We start from the raw sequence: 19,533 nt of genomic DNA on the forward strand, positions 1-19,533 counted from the left end.
CTTGTGATGTGTAAATCTCTGAAAAAATAAAAACCTACGTATGCAAAGTCTATCCAGGGCTTTTCCCAAATCCTTTTGTCTCTTTTATTTATTAATTACTTTTACCAAAGAATTTCAATTCATCTTATAGTTTTAATTCAATATACGCTTCAGGATTTTGTTTTATTTTTTGCAAAGTTCGATTAGATTCGATGGATTCACAGAAATTGGAGAGTATTGAAGTTTCAGACAACTGTAGTCTGTAACACTTAAAAGAGGAGTTCGCAAAATTGAAAATAAAATCGAAATATCCTTGACAACGTAAAATTATATTCAATTTATTGGGAATGTTTTCCGGTGTTCCGAGACGGGAAAATAATGAAAATTGGAAATTTCGTAGTTGTTGCTCGTAATGATATTTGTGTATTAATTAACCTTTATCTTTTAAGCTGATTTTCCAATAATAATAATCTATAGCACTGAGAAAAAACAGTAAAGAATATTCTTTCCCAGAGGTTAAGTTAAAAAAATTAAAAATGTTCTAGTATGCTAGTTTCGATGAATGTTTATTTTATTTTTGACTCCATCCATATTTGTGGATCCAGCCATACTACGACAATAATAATAACAAAGTATGTCTGTTTGCCCATCGCCCTCTTCAAGCCGCTGAACCGATTTGGATAAGATTTGTTAAGTATGAAGGGACTGGTGCTCGAGTCTCAGAAAAGGATATTTTTATCCTGGGAAAAGGTACGGTTCCCGCGCTTATACAAATTTTGCCGCAGGGAAGTTGTGGGTAAAATATCACTTAACAGTCATTATTATTAAAATAGTTACCACTACGTTGAAAATAATTAATATTATCAGATATCCTCAGCGCTAATTATTGGTTAAATTCACGCGGAATAATTATATTATGTACACGAATAAGATTATGATCAAAGAGCTATAAATATACATTATTAAAATAGGTTTGTTTGTTACAATGGTGGGAGTGAGATCAGTGGGAATGGAGATCTACGCAGAAATACACATGAGATCAAACGTGCGAGATGCTTCGGCATAAATAGACCGGCTCGATAGAACACACGGTTCTTATGAAAACCGGCGTAAATCAACGCTGTAGTTGTGTGAGGTGACCGGTGACCGGTGGTCTGGGCGGAGATTTTATGGAAGTTCACGCACTTTTGGTGTAGGATTTGGTGTAGTTGTTGACGTGAACAGATGTATATATGACATAAGTTTTTATAAAACGACACAGAAAGCGGAGTTTCCACAAAAATTATGTGACTGCGTACTGATGGTGTACTTACTAATCATTATCACCGTATTGTTTAGAATATAATAAGAACCTAGCACGCCATTTTGATATTTTCACTAAAGACTTCCTTTAAACGCACGAGAGGAAAACGGGCAAAAGATCACGCCGAATTTATTCGAATCTTTTATTATTACAATACGAAAATAAACGCAGCGGTATAGAAAATTATTTTTGTTTTATAAAACACGTTGAGAAATTGAAATTACGCGCAGGAAATGTACGTAACTTTTGTGACCTTTTCATCGTAACGTTATAACGCAGGGAAGTTATTATGTAATATAAAAGATACGTTATATTCGAATCAACGTTCTTTGAATTTCTAGACACGATTAATAATAATACAGTATGATACATGTATAATACATCAAATACAAATACATTTCAGCATATTTGATCCCCGTAGCGTACTCAATATATCTCCTACGTCATAATGTACAAGTATTTTTATATTATAGAGGTACTACAATCTGTGTCCCTGTCTAATAGGTTTGTTGTGAAGAAAATTTATTTGACAAAGATAAAGACAAAACAACCAGCTTATTCATTAACCCCCTTACTAATAAACGCTGTATTAGCTTTGAATAGTTATACAGTGTTTTGTCTTCTTCAAACCAATTAAAAATGTCACTTGTGTGACAGGAACAAAACACTGTATAACTATTCAAAGCTTATACAACATTTATTAGTAAGGGGGCTAGTGAATGCCAAATGCCAATTAATATCCAGGTGTAAACTCTAAAGCCTTTTATTTTATGTAAAAAATATACTTAGTTCATGTTTAAAGTAAAAAGCAAACTTTAAACGGAAAATGGAAAATATTTTCCCGACACACTAACAAGCCAATCAAAACTTGTGAAAACTGACGCTCGCTACAGCCGCTTATTATATTAATAATATAATATTTTTAATATTTTTATTTAATTTAACTATGATCATCAGCCAGTATCTGCCACTTGCTTCATTTCCTCGTATGAATGAATTAAATTTGCACGATGCAAATGAAAAAAAAAACAATAAATATTATTTTGCATTATAGAGCAACAATGTAATTACCCGTACTGGCATCATAATATTAAACAATATGGAATACGAAAAATTAAAAAGTTCCTTCGAGCCGGATTTGAACCAGCGACCTATGGATGACGATTATACAGCTACAGTCCACCGCTCTACCAACTGAGCTATCGAAGGGTTGAGTGATGCGGCGAAATTATGAAAGTGGTGCCACAGGCCATTAATATTGTTATGCAACGACTTACGAAAACGACTGCATAACGACTTGGAAAGTTACGTGCAAGACAATGCACTAGTTTTCACCCTTATTGCTATGCAGGTAAAGTCTAAAGTGACGTATCGAAGTAATGACTTTCCAGTGAACAAGCTGGTCTTTGATTTAAAGATAACTTTGTAAGGGGCACTCTATAAGGTAACACTTTAAGGTTGGGTTGCACCAGAGGCGTGGTTAAAGTTAAAGTTATGGTCAAAGATATGGTTATAGTAATTAAGGCTAATTTAACTTTAACCTTAACTTTGATTGTTAAACTAATATGTATTCTGTGACTTTGACCACATAATTTGACAGAAGACATTCCTGGTCCGACAGGGCTTTATAAGAACGTGGGCGGGGCGCTGCTGGTAAAGGAGAACTGTCAAAAATGGCGTTTTTGTATGATGACAGCGTTAGTTCCTTTTGTCGCCACATGCATATAAAGCCTTGTCGAGCTCTATGGTTATGGTTAAATATGGTGTCTTGATGGCGTCCATTTTTAACTTTAACCAAAGATTCGACATTTTGCATTGTAGTCAAAGTTAAAGTTATAGTTAAAGTTACAGTTATAGTTAGTTGGTGCAACCCACACTAAGTAATATCAAAAATGTGGTAACAATCGTAATTGTGCTGCAGTACATACTTGATACTACTCAGTGCTTAGTACTACTAAGCACTGTGAAGTATATACTACCTAGTAAGTAGGTAGTGGGCATTACAAATACGCCTGTCAGAGGATACTGCTCTTTTACTCACAAAAGGTATTTGCAAACTTTGCTAAGTCTATAATTTTGGACCTCGGATCTAAAATAAGTCACAAAATGTAACACCTTATGATAAAACCTAATTACTAGAATACCATATATAATTAGGGTGGAAAATGGGACCCTATGACTGAGACTTCATTGTCTGTCCGTCTGTCTGTCCATATCCAGGCTGTACCTCAAGAACCGCTCTAGCTACACTTCTGAAATTTTTACATATTGTGTAGGTAACAAATATTAAAAACAGAATAAAATTAATATTTAAGGGGGCTCCCATAAATAAAATCAAAACACAATTTTCGGCCTATTTTTGCTACATAACGGTACGGAACCCTTCGAGCGCGAGACCGACTCGCACTTGGCCGATTTTTATAATATTATTTCTCCTTAGCGGTGTTCCTTTCAGGCTCATCTAAATGCCGAAAAAAAGTTTGCGGGGTCAGCTAGGAAAATATAGAAATAATTCTTTGCTTTAGGAAAATGTAGCATATTGTGATATGAATTATTTACTACCCGCTATAAATAGTTTTGTCGATTAATATTTATACTGTGGTGTGCTCGGGGGAATCCCTGCTTGCATAATACATGTCCCCACAACACGTGTAAGAGAAATTCGTGGTAACCTTACATTTTGCCGTAGTAAAAAGAGGCTACTGGCGTTTCGTACCTTATCCCATAGTGACAGGCGCGGTCCGAAGGGCCCCCCCCCCTTCGGACACACCTGAGGGGACATGACCGCCCCCAAAATTTAAGGTCAAATTGAAAAATCTCAAAATTTTGCCAAATAATTAAAGTAAACTTTTAAGCTTTCGCGTTGCATTATAATTGAAACTTATTATTCGGGACTTAACGCGACTTATTTCTAGAAGTGATGCTACTACATGTACACGAAACGTCGAGAAAAAAGTATGTAGTAGCGTAGATATAGAGTAAGCCACGCAAACGGACATATTATTATGGGCTACTTTTAATAAGTAAAAATGCACGGTTCTTGCGGTGTTTTATACTGCACGTAGCCGCGGGGAACAGCTGGTCGCCCATATATTTTATCCTCGACCATTGCGGAGAGCATGACCGTACAAGCGATAGAACTTCGCCACACTAGTTAATTTAAAATGATTAACACTCGAGTGTTTGTACAAAGTTGCAGGTTATTAAAAAGTTCCGCGGAATGTCAGGTTGTAATTATATTTGTGGCGTGAATTCCCGAGAGTGTCGTTCGTACTTTGTGCCAGTTTTAAAGTGACGATCGGTTCTGAAGTTGTCTAAATTGGCTGGAGACGAGTGGCCAAGTTGCGCGACCAAATTTAATTTGGCTTCTAGGGCTATTCTCACAACGCCCGCGCCATAGCGGTGCAACCAGCCCCAAAAAACAAAATGCATAATATTGCATGACACAGCTCTATAGAGATCATACCTACGTGTCTTAAATTGAGGGGGGCTCCCAAACAAAAAACATAATTCTTGATTTATTATGGTACGAAACACTTCGTGCGCGAGTCCAACTTGCACTTGGCCAATTTTTTTACTATGTCCCTCTTTTAAGTCCCGACTGGGCACTAAAAAAATCTGGCAACGCTCATGCAAGCCTTCAAGAATAGAGCGTATTTCTTCTTTAAAGGCCGATAACTCACCTGCAGGCTGCAACTATAATTCTGATGTTGCAAGTGTCCATGGGCGACGGTAGTTACTTTCCATCGTTTGATCGTTTCCCCCTAATTTTATAAAAAAATCTATCTATGGGAAGGTAAAAGAATTAGTATTCTAAACAGCTCATGTTGATGGACTATGAGTCCTGACTCCTGACCCATCTCTAAAAGTATTTTACCTGCAAACAGCCGACGATAACGGTCTCACGTTATGCGGCGTCACGTACTGCACGTTAATGTCACGTTATTCCACGCCGTTGCAGGATATCATAAAAATGGCCAAGTTCGAGTTAGACTCGCGCACGAAGTGTTCCATTCCATTATTTTGCTCTATAATGAAATGGAACCCTTCGTACGCGAGCCCAACTCGCACATAATATAAAATAGGCAAAAATTGTGTTTTTTAGTATAGGGGAGACGCTTAAATATTCAAATTATTTTGTTTAAGTGTTTGTTGTTATAGCAGCAACAGAAATACATAATCTGTGTAAATTTCAACTCTCTAGCTTAGCCGTTCTTGAGACACAGCCTGGGGACAAACGGACAGACACCGAAGTCTAAACGTAGCAGAGTCCGACCGTTTTTACCCTTTGACTACGGAACTCTAAAATTTTTTGGGACTCGGGGAGCCGGAGTGGGAAGTCGGGGAGCCGGAGTGGGGAGTTGGGGAGCCGGAGTGGGGAATGGGGAGCCGGACACAGGATTGACAAATTGACGCTTTGAATTCGAAATTCCGCCTCATACTCGTGCAAATATGAAAACACGACGTCGCCGGGAATTCCAGTTATTCGCAGACATTCTCGCTGATTAATTTTATTACTGTTTGTTTGTATAACAATTGTAATTTTGTTAACGCCTTTAAATTTGTATACGCAAACTTGTAATATTTTAGTGTCATGCAGCATGCAGTTTATGATGCGGGCAACCGCGCCGGGCACATGTTCAACGCAGCGAACGCCCAGAGCTACATCTACACAATTAGAGACGTTTTTGAAAAGTCACAATTTTTATCAGTAATTACCAATAATATTTTAACCGACTTAAAAAAGAAGGTTATTAAAGGCCTGTATATATGCAATATTATGTAGCCAAAGACGTATTTCAAAGTGAATATAATGTACCAGGCGCGGTCGCAGCCTGAAATTTTGGGGGGGGTCACTCAGTAGTCACTACACTATTATTTTTTTATCTGCGCCCTCGGACGGTTCTGGGTTTTATTTTATTTTCATTTTTACCTTAGATTTTGGGGGGGGTCATGTTCCCTGTGACCCCCCCCTTCGGACCGCGCCTGTAATGTACTGATCAATCGCGATTGCCCTATAAATAAAAATGATTCATCATCATCACCTGGGTATGTCTGCGAGTCGCGGGGCGCGCGCGCGCCGGATAGAGTCGCGCATGTGGAGGACGCCCATCTGTAACAATACACAAGTAAACAATTAAAGAAATTAATGGTACAAGACACAGAAGCTCGGGAACGACTAGATTCGGGCCCTTTACAGATGGACCACACTGGCCTGATGACTGGTCACATCATCACACACGGTAATGCTCAATAGTACGGGAGCCCTAGAATAAATGTTTTTTATTACTATCAAGCTAAATTTTTGTGAGTAGCTTAATTTTGATAAGACGAACAACATTTTTATCTGCGAAAAATCTTGGAAGTGGTAGCTAACAGAAATAGAAAGGATTTCATACTTTGACTTGATGGTCCTAAAATGTGGATTGTTCTATTTGTAGGACAATGTTACTCTTAAATTTAAATATAACTATTAACCTATCAATATACAAAAATCAGCTTTTTAGGGTTCCGCTTTAGGGTTCAGTAGTTAATCAAGGTTTTGTTGATTACAGAACCCTAAAACTGAACCCTAACGAGCAGATTTTTTGTATATTGATAAATTAATAGTCATATTATTTACGCGTAACATTGTCCTACAAATAAAACAGTCCATATTTTAGGACCATCAATTCAAAGTATGAAATCCTTTCTATCTCTGTTAGCTACCACTTTCGAGATTTTTCGGAAATAAAAATGTTGTTCGTCTACAATACACATACACTCTTCTACGCTGCGCCAGCAGTTCACTATCCCGTTTTACGAATAGAATATTCGATCACTGATGAGACCGTGCGATTTTTACTCATCCCAAAAAGGGCACAGCGTCGCTTAAAAAGTTTAAATATTAAATAAGAACTAAGCTAAAACTTTTTGGTCGTCCCTACTAATTCAATGAAAGGAGTACATCTCGCCCTTTCGCCCTATTCCGCCGTCTACGTAGATCGAGATAACTCAATCAGCCGCGCCCTGCGAATCCTTTGAGCGATATTTCGCGGACTCATCTCACCTGAGCCCTCAAAAACCTCACGTGAGACTCAAAGGGCTGCGAGACCTCATCACTCATCAGCCCTTTAGGTTACAACAAGTAACTGGAATGATATAAGTTATATAATCATATCACTAAGAATAAAAAAGGTGGTTTAAATTAAAATTTAGATTTTTGGCACTTTATCAGCTGCTTAAATGAATTGGGCAAAAAATCAGTTATCACACACTAATTACTGTATATCACACACTAATTACTGTATATCACACACTAATTACTGTATATCCAATCATACTATAATATATTGTGGGGCGTTCCACGCCAAGCGCACAGGGAAAAATAGTCGATGTCTCCGATTTTGATAATATTTGGATATATTATACCTCCACGTGTTACTCGTATTAATACGTGTGCCAAATATTTTTGTAATAAAATTGCTAGATTAAGAATGATGGGACATTGAAATGTGACTTTTCTATTCGGCACTCAATGCTTCAAAGCCGATTATAGATTGAGAAAAATATGTATTTGAATAATAAAACCACTGAACTTGTTACTTTATTAAACGACCATTTTAACTGCATTTTTGAAAACAAAAAAATGCGAATCAATTTTTTTTTTGATTCTCTCATTTTGATTTTTTTTTTATATTTTGTGTGTAAATAGCTAACATTCTATAGAACATTCCTGCACCACTTCTACAATGGGCCGGGAAGTGGATTAGGAGCTAGACTGATAATACTACCGAAGGGTGGCGTCCAGCGCCGTACTGTATAATGGGCAGATTTTGTTTTGGAGATACTTTGAGTCCTGGGAAACGACATAAAATACTTTTTATGCCGGAAAAATGTACGGTTCATGCGAGTTAAACAAATTTTAGCGCAATTAAGCTGCGGGCTGCACTTAGTAAAAAGCAAACTGGATATATTTGCAGCAATTGTCATGATACTTACTAAATACTTACATTTATCTATACTTAATATTATTAAGCGGAAGAGTTTGTTTGTTTGAACGCGCTTATTTCAGGAACTACTGGTCCGATTTGAAAAAATATTTCAGTGTTAGATAGCCCATTTATCGAAGAAGGCTATATTTTATCACGCTAAGACTAATAGGAACGAAGTAACAGAGGAAAATGTGGAAAAAACGGGGGAAATTATTTGAAAAGGCTTCTCACGAACTACTTTAGTAATTTTTTTGTTATTTGGCACAGATAAGAAGTAGACCACGTGAAGGATCATTATTTTTTGTGGACTAATTTGTCTGTGAAATATCTAATTTACGCTGGCGAAGCCGCACGGAACGTCTAGTCTATACATCTATACATAATACATACATATAATTAAAATTGGAGTGTCTGTTTGTAATATTGAAAGAACCGTTTTTTACTAGATGCATATTATGAATGTATATAGAGTACAGACACCAAAACAACCTTTTTTACAATTTTTGTCTGTATGTCTGTCAGTTTGTTCCGGCTAATCTCTGAAATGAGCTGATGCTGATGTAGTAAGGAATAACTTAGGCTACTTTTTAACCGACTTCCGAAAAGGAGGAGGATATATTTTACTTTTTTTGTATTTATTCTCGGACAATTACGCCATTTGTGGACCGATTTTCAAAATTTAACTAAAGCTCACGCGGACGAAGTCGCGGGCAACAGCTAGTACATAATATAGCCGTTGTCCCGTATCTTACAAGTAATAACTTAGAAGATTAAAACATCTGTTTTTTACTTCAAAGGATAATAAGGTTCAAAGAGACACAGCTCAGAAAATCCTTTGTATCTTTAAAATGTTTTAGTCTTAAGGAAAGAAAGCCCTTCTAAAAGCGGTACTTTCAAGTAAATTTTAATTAAATGGATAATTTACTCAAGGATTTATTTTGCCGAGAAAAGAAATTCGAAGGATCTCTTTCCTAGGTAATGATAATTTTCAAAGTCATCACATCTTGTGCTCAGATTAATCCTTACTTATCTCTGGTTTCGTTACAAAATATACTTTGTACGGAGCATATTAAGGTTGCGAGGCACAACACCTTGTACTTAATTAATACTATCGTTATAACCATCAAATGAGCCCGTCAAAATGAACAACTTTTTCTATGAGAACAAAATTCGTCGTCATACCTATACAAATTGCCGATCCGGGCAATTTATATGGGTATGAAGACGGCCTTTTTTTGAGTTCCCAGCATTATTCTCATAGAAAAAATTGTTCATTTTGACGGGCTTATTTGATGGTATTAAGGATAACGGTGTTAACCCTAACAGCCTGTATAAGATAGAGATAGATATGTTTTGGTAATATACTAAATTAGAAAACAAGGTGTTTTGACAAATTTGCAGAAGACACTGTAGTCAATAGTCCAGAGTCCAGAGTCCAGATTAGCTCTGGCGCTTCGTAGCAGCGCTACGCCGTCGTAGGCTTGCTACGAGCACCTACGAGCGTAGCCCGTGTCTATGTCTATAGCGGACGCGGTGATTTGAGGCGACAGCGGTTATTGACCCTTTGTCAAAGACATAACTTTTTTTTAAATAAAATAAGGCAGCAAACGGGTCACCTGATGGAAAGCAACTTCCGTCGCCCATGGATAGGTACTCGCAACATCAGAAGAGCTGCATGTGCGTTGCCGGCTTTTTAAGAGGGAATAGGGTAGGGGAGGGTAGGGAAGAAAATAGGGTAGGGGAGGGTAAGGAAGGAAATAGGGTAGGAGATTGGGCCACCGGTACTCACTTCTCAAAACACATCGCAAGCGCTGTTTCACGCCGGTTTTCTGTGAGCCCGTGGTATTTCTCCGGTCGAGCCGGCCCATTCGTGCCAAAGCATGGCTCTCCCAAGGATATAACGCGTAGTAACTACGTCGCAGTTCATTGTTTTCATATAAAATCAATTTACAATGAAGCGACTGATTTTTTGAGGGCGATGTCGGGCAAGTGGCAACATAATATTAAAAAAAATTACATACTCATTTAAAACTAAGTATGCCGTAATGCCGTATGAATGAAATTTTCAGTATCAAATATAGGTCTACCAGAATCTGATGGCAATTTTCGACAGCAGATTTTCAAAAAATATCCTTGATCATTGGATTAATTTTTATATTTGCATGATTAACACACAGAATCAGCCGCTATAAGAAAAAGAAGGATCAAAATGTTTTATTCTAATTACCCCGGTATTGCTAGTCAATTTATTTTCTCACTTTTTACCATCAGATTCTGGTATATAGTAAGTATAATATCTAATTAATAACGCGTAATATAATGCGATATAAAGTGGATGGCGATTAAAGTGAATTACTTTCTCACTTAACCGCTCGCTGCAATTACGACCGGACCGCTAATGAAACCATGTACCGTCCATCCGTCTTACCGAGTGGGACAGAATGACCCCGTGTGGGACAAATTGACCCAGCGTGGGACTAATTGACCACGTGTATCGTGTAGGTAATAAATATGTGGCGCAGGTAATGAAGACGTGGCAAACACTGGCTTCATTGAAGATAGTAACCATACGTGTGTTGTAGTATAAAGTACTATAAAGGAAATTGACTCAAAGGTACGCAATTTAGCCGGATAATGTCAAAATAGCTGACAGATAACGACTTAAAGTGACTGAATTTTATGAACAATAGCTATGTCCACACTGTGCCTTTTTTGTTCATCAAGGGCATGCGTTATAGCGCAGTCAACAGTGCACGTGAGGCATGCCCGCGACGCATGCGCTCTGACCGTATCCAAAACACTTTCTCTTTGTTCCTTATGACCAAATAAGTCGCCCAGTAAAATGTTCTCGTCGCACATGTTTAACAATAATCTGACAGACACTAAAACTGAACAAAAATTACAATGTAGGCGTTGCGGTCGCCGACGCATTCAATTATTGAATGCGCCAAAATAAATTAGTGTCTGTCAGAGTATTGTAACATGTGCGAGGAGAACATTTTACTGGGTAGAATATGTGCGACTTATTTGGTCATAAGAAATTCCAAAAAAAAAGAACAAAGCGAAAGTTTTGGATACGGTCAAAGCGCATGCGTCGCGGGCATGCGTCACGTGCGCTGTTGACTGCGCTATAACGCATGCCCTTGATGAACAAAAAAGCCACAGTGTGGACATAGCTAATAGTCAATAGTCTAAATGGAATAAGATAGCATCAGCAGTCATTGACCTTTCTAGTCTAAGAGTGATGTGAATATCTCGGCCCAACTACTGTAAGTACATGATATTGTACAGTAGATGGAGTCAACTCAATAATCATACACTATTTATATGGTTTTGATGCAAAATAACGGAATAAAATGGTGTCTTCAAATGTTAAACTATCCTCAAACGTGGTCAGGTTGGACAAAAATTCGTTCGAAGATATTGCATTGAAACAGCAAAATTATTATTAAATAACGTGAACTGCGCATACACTTTGGCACCTAAAAATTTCCGTAGGTATCTGGCCTTATTCCAATGTAAACACCGTCACTGAAACCGGTGTAAGATTATATTCGTGACAAATGGTAAAAGAAAGTCTGACTGACTTACTTAAGAGGAGTCCGCACCGCCCTTTTTTCCATACAAACGTAGTCCCCTGTTTCCTCCCTGGATAATGCTAGTAGAGTTATAATTTTTTTCCTGAATATCTCAGAGACTTCTATTTAAACTGATGGAGTATCTACGGCCACTAAAACAATGTCCCTATGTTTTCTATTTTTTTCATAATTTAATTATTAAATAAGATATGAACGTTCAAAAACCCAAAAAAATTGCCAGATTTTCCGCTGTGTTCAAACATCCAGAAAACATAAAACACAGCTCAAGTTTTTCTTAAATCTTTAATGAAAAAAGTACTTAAATCGGTTAAGTTTTAGAGAAGGAATCAGGGGACAACGAATCGTTGATTTTCTGGATTTTCTGCAGTTGTCTCTATCGCGTTCTGCGGTATAGGCTTGAGGTAAGGGAGACAGCTATAGATATTATACGTACTTTTTTTTCATTTCTGTAGCCCCTGGTGTATCCTCTTAATAATCACAAAAGTGACTTAGTGAAAAACTCACGTATAACCTTGTCGGTCGCTGTCACCTTGAATAAGTTATTTTTGTAGTGTTATTTTTGGAATCCATATTTTAATTAAGTATTTTTATTAAATAAACCCGAAAAACTAGTAGACGGAAGAGGAAATCGCATTTCGTCTATTAAAATAGCTTGCAAAAGAGGAGAAACATACACGCCGGTCTTCTGCCAGACCGTGGTATACGTTCTAAAGAACCGTCTTATTCTTGCCTAATTTCTTTATTCATTTAATTTAATTTAAGTTAAGCTACTTTATTTCTCGTCAAGAGACCTAAGTTTATATTCTGAAACAAACTCCTTTCTCTTTAAAAATAAAATTAAAAAATTCCTTCGAACCGGATTTGAACCAGTGACCTATGGATGACAGTTATACAGCTACAGTCCACCGCTCTACCAACTGAGCTATCGAAGGTATGAATAACCTGCGAAAATCAGAGTCAGCTTCAAGTGTTATCGTCGTTACTTTCGAATCATGATAACGAGCGAGAGTCCGTTCAAAGTCTCCCGAGCGATACATACAGAAATTCACGCATAATATTATTATTTGTTACATAATAATTTTATACTAGATGTTCCGCGCGGCTTCGCTCGCGTAATTTAGGAATGTCACGGAAACCGTACATTTTTCCACAAAAAAGAAACCTATGTCCTTTCACGTGGTATATTCTGCATGTGTGCCAAATAACATAAAAATTGCCCCAGTACGTTCAAATCATAAAGTTAATATACCTAGCAGAATAGAGAAACAAAGGCCTGAGCAAGAGAGATGTCACTATCAGTAACACTGCGTGGTAAAAAGAGACGTGTGATACATGACAGCAGCACTCTTTTTTTGACGTCCAGTCGGCACGTGCCGCACGTTGACAATTTAATCTCATAGAATGCATGTTCAATCATGCTTGTGTAAGTGTATACGTACACATATTTTTCACACAGATGAAAACCAATTTCGGTTTCGTTTGACAGCTCGAGATTGTTGCTCTATTCCGCTAGGTATATTAACTTTATGGTTCAAATAAGCCCTTTCAAATAATTTCCCTCGTTTTTTCCATACTTTCCTCTATTTCTTCGCTCCTATTAGTCTCAGCGTGATAAAATGTAGCCTATAATCTTTTTCGATAAATATGTTATTTAATTCTAAATTAAATAAATGTATCTATTTCTCTAATCGTGAAAACCTGTCATTGGCTTTCTTTTTTCTATAATGTTTCTATTGTATTGTAATTTGAAGCTGTTGGTTTTCCAAAATAAATAAATAAACACTGAAAGAATTTTTCAAATCGGACCAGTAGTTCCTGAGATTATCGCGTTCAAACAAACAAACTCTTCCTAATTATAATAATTATTAATAATATTATAATATTATAGTATATTATAGTATAGATGAGTTTCGGTCTCTTGACAGACAATCAAAAGATCAACCTGCAATATCTAACGGCCGTTGCCAATATTTGATCTATCTCTGGTTTTGCCCTACTAGAGATAGGAATAGCTCTCAAGTCTCATTAGACATTAGAGACATATTTTATGCATAAACTGTATATTATAAGTTTATGATTTTATGTCAATTCAATGTTAGCTGCGATCGGTTGTATGTCAAACCAGAGATAGATTGAATATTGGGAACGGCCGTTAACTGCAAGTTCCGAATCCAGAGCGAAGCATCGTTGATCGTAATAATTATAATAGGTATTTAGACATCTTTAATGAGGTTGGCGTATCTAAAAATTTTGCAGTGTTATTACTTTAGTGCCCATATTCAGTGGCGTAACTATAGGGTGGCCGGGCTAGCAAAATACCACGGGCCCCCGACCCAAAAGGGCCCAGATTTCTGACCTCAAGGTCAGAAATTTTTTATAATTGTTTTATTATTAACGTGACGATTTTTGCTGATAAGGGCCCCATCACTTTGCCACGGGCCCCGGATGTTATATTTACGCCACTGCCCATATTATCATTCTCATTCCTGTTGCTAGCAGCTCGTAATATCTTAAAAACTTTTTAAAAATCTAGTCTTTTTTGTCCAAATCACAATCTCCTTACCCTCATTTTCGCTTATTTTCATCTAAATGTGTGTACGCAATAACAAACAGCTGTTCATACATAAACAAAGCTTTGCCCACATGAAAGTATTGTTAATTGTTGAAAGGACAAAGGCCCGTCCACATGTTTGCCAGGGAGAGTATTTGCATATTGTTAGCAGACAAGACTTTGTATGCGTCTCATAATTTGCGAGTGTTCATAGCGATACCAAAATAGATAAAAACGTATGTTTATACCCGGGTTTTGAGGTTTTTTGGCAGAAGATTATGTACTAAATGCCGCTTGCAACTCCGTTGTGCCAAAATTTGTTTTTTGCACGGGAACCGTACATTTTTCCGGGATAAAAGTATCCTTTGTTATTTTACCGGGGCTCAGCGAAATCGGTTCAACGTAAGACGGTTGGAGAGTAGTGTTGTAACATAAAAAATGGGTTAAAAAAATAATGCACAACGTTAATAATCAAGTTTTCACTTCTGCCGGCACTCCCGGAGTGCAACCCGTCTTTTTTTTAATAAAATTAGGTATTAGGTAAACGAGCAAACGGGTCACCTGATGAAAAGCTGCTACCGTCCCCCGTGGACACTCGCAGCATCAGAAGAGTTGCAGGTGCGTTGCCGGCCTTATAAGACGGAATACGCTCTCATCTCGGTTTGCAGGTCGTAATGGCCCGGATATACTGCTGGCGATAGTTCATTCCACAATTATCGTAATGTTACAATTCTGATTTAAACTCAGAACTAAACAGAACCATTTCCAGAAATCAGTCAAAGCTTTGTTGGCAACACCTAGAAGTCGACATCCGGCGACCGCTGATTGGCGCGTTTTTGCTGTCTGGTGGGGCGCCATGTCGAGTGGGGGCGCCACTGGACTGAATAAAACGGACGTGCTTGGCGGTTTAGGGGCTTTTTGCAAGATCACTGCAAGATAGACGTTGAAAGTGATAATAGTGTTCGCGTTCCCCTTGTGATTAATTAGTTTCATATTATTTAATTAGTCCTTAATTTAGGACGTTAATTATTAAAGTATTTATTGAAGATTTGTGATATTTAATGATTATTTGTAAAATAAATATCTGTTACACAGTGTTCGCGCTAATTAAGTACCCGTTGTTACCAACTTTACAATACATATTATGTACAATAAGATATTATGGTCAAATTACAATTCGCTGAAACAATAATAATCGCCCCCGTGTTCCGAGAGAACTGTTAATTCACCCACTGTTAACCGGCATAACAGTAAGTGTTTTGTTTCAATTAGTATTTACCCCCGGACCTTTGGGGATCGATTCTCGTGCATCGAGTGTCACGCTCGAATCGCTGTCTCAAGCGGTCGAAGTCGATACACGCGTGAGATAGCATAGTGCACAAGAAAGATAGCATAACTTTCTTTAGGTCTCGTCCCGAAAACACAGAGTTATCTAGCTCGCATGAATGTTAACGCTTTAAAAAAATGGAATAGGATACTCGCGAATATCCTTTTACTACCGTCTATAGATCAGCAGAATTCTGTAGTCTGCTGATCTATAGACGGTAGTAAAAGCAGCCCCTACCCATTAAAAAATTGGCAGTCTTCTCTCTACGCTCTAAGCTGCCCGCGGAACCGAGTGAGCCTGCTCCGTGACGCGAATACAACTTCGAAACGACATTCTAAGCACGAGAATCGGGCCCTGGCGCTGCTCCAGAATAAACAATCTACAATTGCCGAATATAACAATAACAATTGTATATAATTGGTTATTTATTTTAATAATAACTGTTCATTTTATACGCAACCTGCGTAACAGGATTTTCCCATATTTTTAGACTACTCACATGTTTATTAATATTATTATTTTGTTGCTGTGTTTTTCTAAGTTAATTGATTCATACTTCATTTCGATATAGCAATACCTAACTGAAGTCATATCTATTAAAAATAATTTCTATGTCGATGAAATTCGATTTTCGCCCCACTTACGGTACATTTTGACCGGATTATCTTTATCTCTTGCCCGATTACGTTTATATTATTTTTATCCTTTTAAGCAATTTTGGGTATCATCATTTATCACACAAAAATATTTCGCATTTAATTAAATGAATGCAATCTTATTCTTTAGATCATTTCGAACAAGACTGCATTCATAACTCAACATAATTTTTTTTGTGGTTAATGCTTAACAGAATCTTAACAGCGACCAAGCGTTCCTGACTTTTTTATGAAATAAGGGGGCAAACGAGCAAACGGGTCACCTGATAGAACGCAACTTCCGTCGCCCATGGACACTCGCAGCATCAGAAGAGCTGCAGGTGCGTTGCCGGCCTTTTAAGAGGGAATAGGGTAATAGGGGCGGGTAGGGAAGGGAAAGGAATAGGGGAGGGTAGGGAAGGGAATAGGGTAGGGGATTGGGCCTCCGGTAAACTCACTCACTCGGCGAAACACAGCGCAAGCGCTGTTTCACGCCGGTTTTCTGTGAGAACGTGTTATTTCTCCGGTCGAGCAGGCCCATTCGTGCCAAAGCATGGCTCTCCCACGTTGTCTGGGGAGGTACTTTTCCAACGTATCAGACAAAAGGCGCTTCACCTCGGGCGATGAGAAGATAACCAATTTATAACTAGATATTATTGCGAGGCTTTCCATAGTATGAGGAGATCGTCAGACGTCATGGCCAATCAAAATATGTGTACCACACGTTCCTTATCTCATGTATTGTGACAACTTGAAGAAGAGCTCTTTAGCCAAGACGTTTTCTTTTTCGCTTCTTTATAAAATCGCCAATCAAAATGTATTGAATTGACATAAATTTTGGATATTATGAAGTTGACGGTTCGACTCTTGTAGTGTCAATTTCATACATTTTTAATGGTGAAGAAGCGATAAAGAAAACACCTTGCCTAGGGGCTCTATTGTAATTATTTGTTAGTTAATACATAGTAATTTCGTTTTACAGATAAATTAAATAAGCCTAAAAATACCAGTATTCACCGATAAACCCCATTGATCTGATATAGTTGAGGGCGGGCGGCTGGGGCGGCTAAGGCGGAGGGGCGGGCGGAAGCAGGGTCGAGGTCGCGACCTTGCGCCCACTTCAGCCGTGTTGAATGTTTCATGAGGTGCATTCAAAGCGGAAATGGAGGACAAACACACTCAAGTGATTTTACAAGCCTTTCGAAGTGAACGATGATTGAATACTTTAAGATTGTTATTATAGTGGTGGTTCCATCCATCTTAATCTGTCTGTCTGTTACCTCTTCACACCCAAATCGCTCAACCGGTTTTTGCTGTACCTACGGAGATATTTTGAGTCCCGAAAAAGAATATGGATACATTTTATCTCGAAAAAGTAGATACGGTTCCTGCACGATAAACAAATTTTAGCGCCACGGAGCTGCGGGCGACGTCCAGACTCCAGCTCATAATATTTGAGGAACCAAATTCTATATCAGTTTTCTAAATAAAGCTGACTTGTTAATTAAAATTACGACAGAGAGAGCTTGTTTAAGCCCTGAGTTAATTTCAACCCAGATCTGAGTTATCTGGGTAATGGATTTGAAAAACAATTAAGAATTTTAGTACGGATAAATAATAAAAGCTATTAGCTATAGTTTTTTTTAATTTATCCGTAGTGAATATATATAATAATATAGCTATTTGTAGTTATTTAACTGTTGATATTAATAACATGTTCATAAAAATAATAAACTGGGTTTTCAATAAAAACTTTTTAATTAAAATCGGTCGCGTAAAGTAACGAAAACAAAACGTTATGTGCGGACTACATAATACAACACATCCATACTAATATTATGTGAAAGTGTGTCTGTCTGTCTGTTGCCTCTTCACGCCTAAACCGCTGAACCAATTTTGCTGAAATTTGGTATGGAGATACTATAGAGAGTCCCGTAAAAGTATCATTTTCTTTTCATAAGATACTTTCATCCCCAAAAATGTACGATTCCCGCGCGATAAACGAATTTTAGCGCAGCGGAGTTGCGGGCGACATCTAGTACACAATATAAATCAAAAATAGTTTTTACTCCTATCCCGCTGTAACGCTTTTGTTTCTTTCGGATAATGTCTACGGTACTAATTAAATTTCCCTTTGATTGAGTTCCAAATCCCGGCGCTGCACTCGGCGGATTAATAAAGCTTATCGGTTTTAAAATTTAAATCTAGCGCCCTCGATCATGGTCATTGGGTGAAGTGTCAGCCCTTGACATATTTCAAGTTGGTTCAATTACCTCACGCGTTTGGGGAAGTGTGGGCTAGAACTGCTAGAAGTGCGTTGGACGAAGTACAGCCTTCAGCATTGGGTAATGAGTGCACGTCTTTACCCGCGTTGGGCAAAGTGCGTCCTTTCCCACATGTAGTCCAGCTGTCCTCTCTCGTTACAATAATAATTCAAGACGTGAGTGGATGAATAAGGTAAGTAACATGAAAAAACTTCCCGTTTTTTGTTTTAATGGAGGCTTTAGGGCCGGAAAAAACACTTGAAATAGAAAAAGTATGGATTATATGTGTAGCCAGATATATTAGCTTGGTTATGAAGTAGATAAGTCACACGCGTAAGGATTACGTAGGCGCATTAGACGAAGTCACAGAATAGATAATACAACGAAGTGTGACTTGGCGCGCATTTTTATTGGTAAAAATATTTTGTACGCTGGTGGATGGCTTCTTTTTCGTGCGTTGGTAGTAATGTTCCCTAAAATACATTAAACAAGTGTGCTCTACATACATTTCTCGTATTGGGTTGACACTTGGATTTTGGACGTATTGGATTGGTACTTGGATTGGCGCTGACAGCTGTCAGCTGTAACGTTAACATCGTCTCCGCGAAAATTTAATCTAATAAATATAAATAATACCCAATTTAACGTGGGTTCATAATCAAAGTGTGGAATATATCCTAATAACCAAGGGAAAACGTTGTCTAAGAACAATTTGGTGTGTGTGCGTCAAAACAGTGAAATCATTCTGTGAACACTTTGTCTGAGTTTTACCAAAATTAATAATATAGAACTAAAACTTATGAGTGCCAAATTAATAATATGTGTTTTATCATAACTTTAATAACTCAAAACGTCTAAATAATATGACGAAAGTGAGTAACACAAAGTGAACGTTGCAAAT

The 19,533-nt window shown here is 37.7% G+C and overlaps 1 protein-coding gene and 2 non-coding genes across 3 annotated transcripts in view; all 3 read right to left on the bottom strand.

The window, feature by feature from the left end:
* The window catches only part of LOC121727643 (calcium/calmodulin-dependent protein kinase kinase 1), a 146,271-nt gene that overhangs the window by 97,688 nt on the left and 29,050 nt on the right, over nt 1-19,533 (bottom strand). Inside the window, exon 2 of the mRNA XM_042115583.1 lies at nt 6,328-6,395. Within this exon, the coding sequence (XP_041971517.1) occupies nt 6,328-6,395 (68 nt within the window). The remainder of the gene's footprint in view (nt 1-6,327; nt 6,396-19,533) is intronic.
* Nucleotides 2,406-2,491, bottom strand: Trnay-gua. The gene is given in 2 exon segments: nt 2,406-2,441; nt 2,455-2,491. It is a non-coding gene; the product is annotated as a tRNA-Tyr (tRNA).
* Nucleotides 12,702-12,787, bottom strand: Trnay-gua. Its single transcript is given in 2 exon segments — nt 12,702-12,737; nt 12,751-12,787. It is a non-coding gene; the product is annotated as a tRNA-Tyr (tRNA).

This window comes from Aricia agestis, chromosome 6 (assembly GCF_905147365.1).
Source record: "Aricia agestis chromosome 6, ilAriAges1.1, whole genome shotgun sequence".
Lineage (NCBI taxonomy): Eukaryota > Metazoa > Arthropoda > Insecta > Lepidoptera > Lycaenidae > Aricia > Aricia agestis.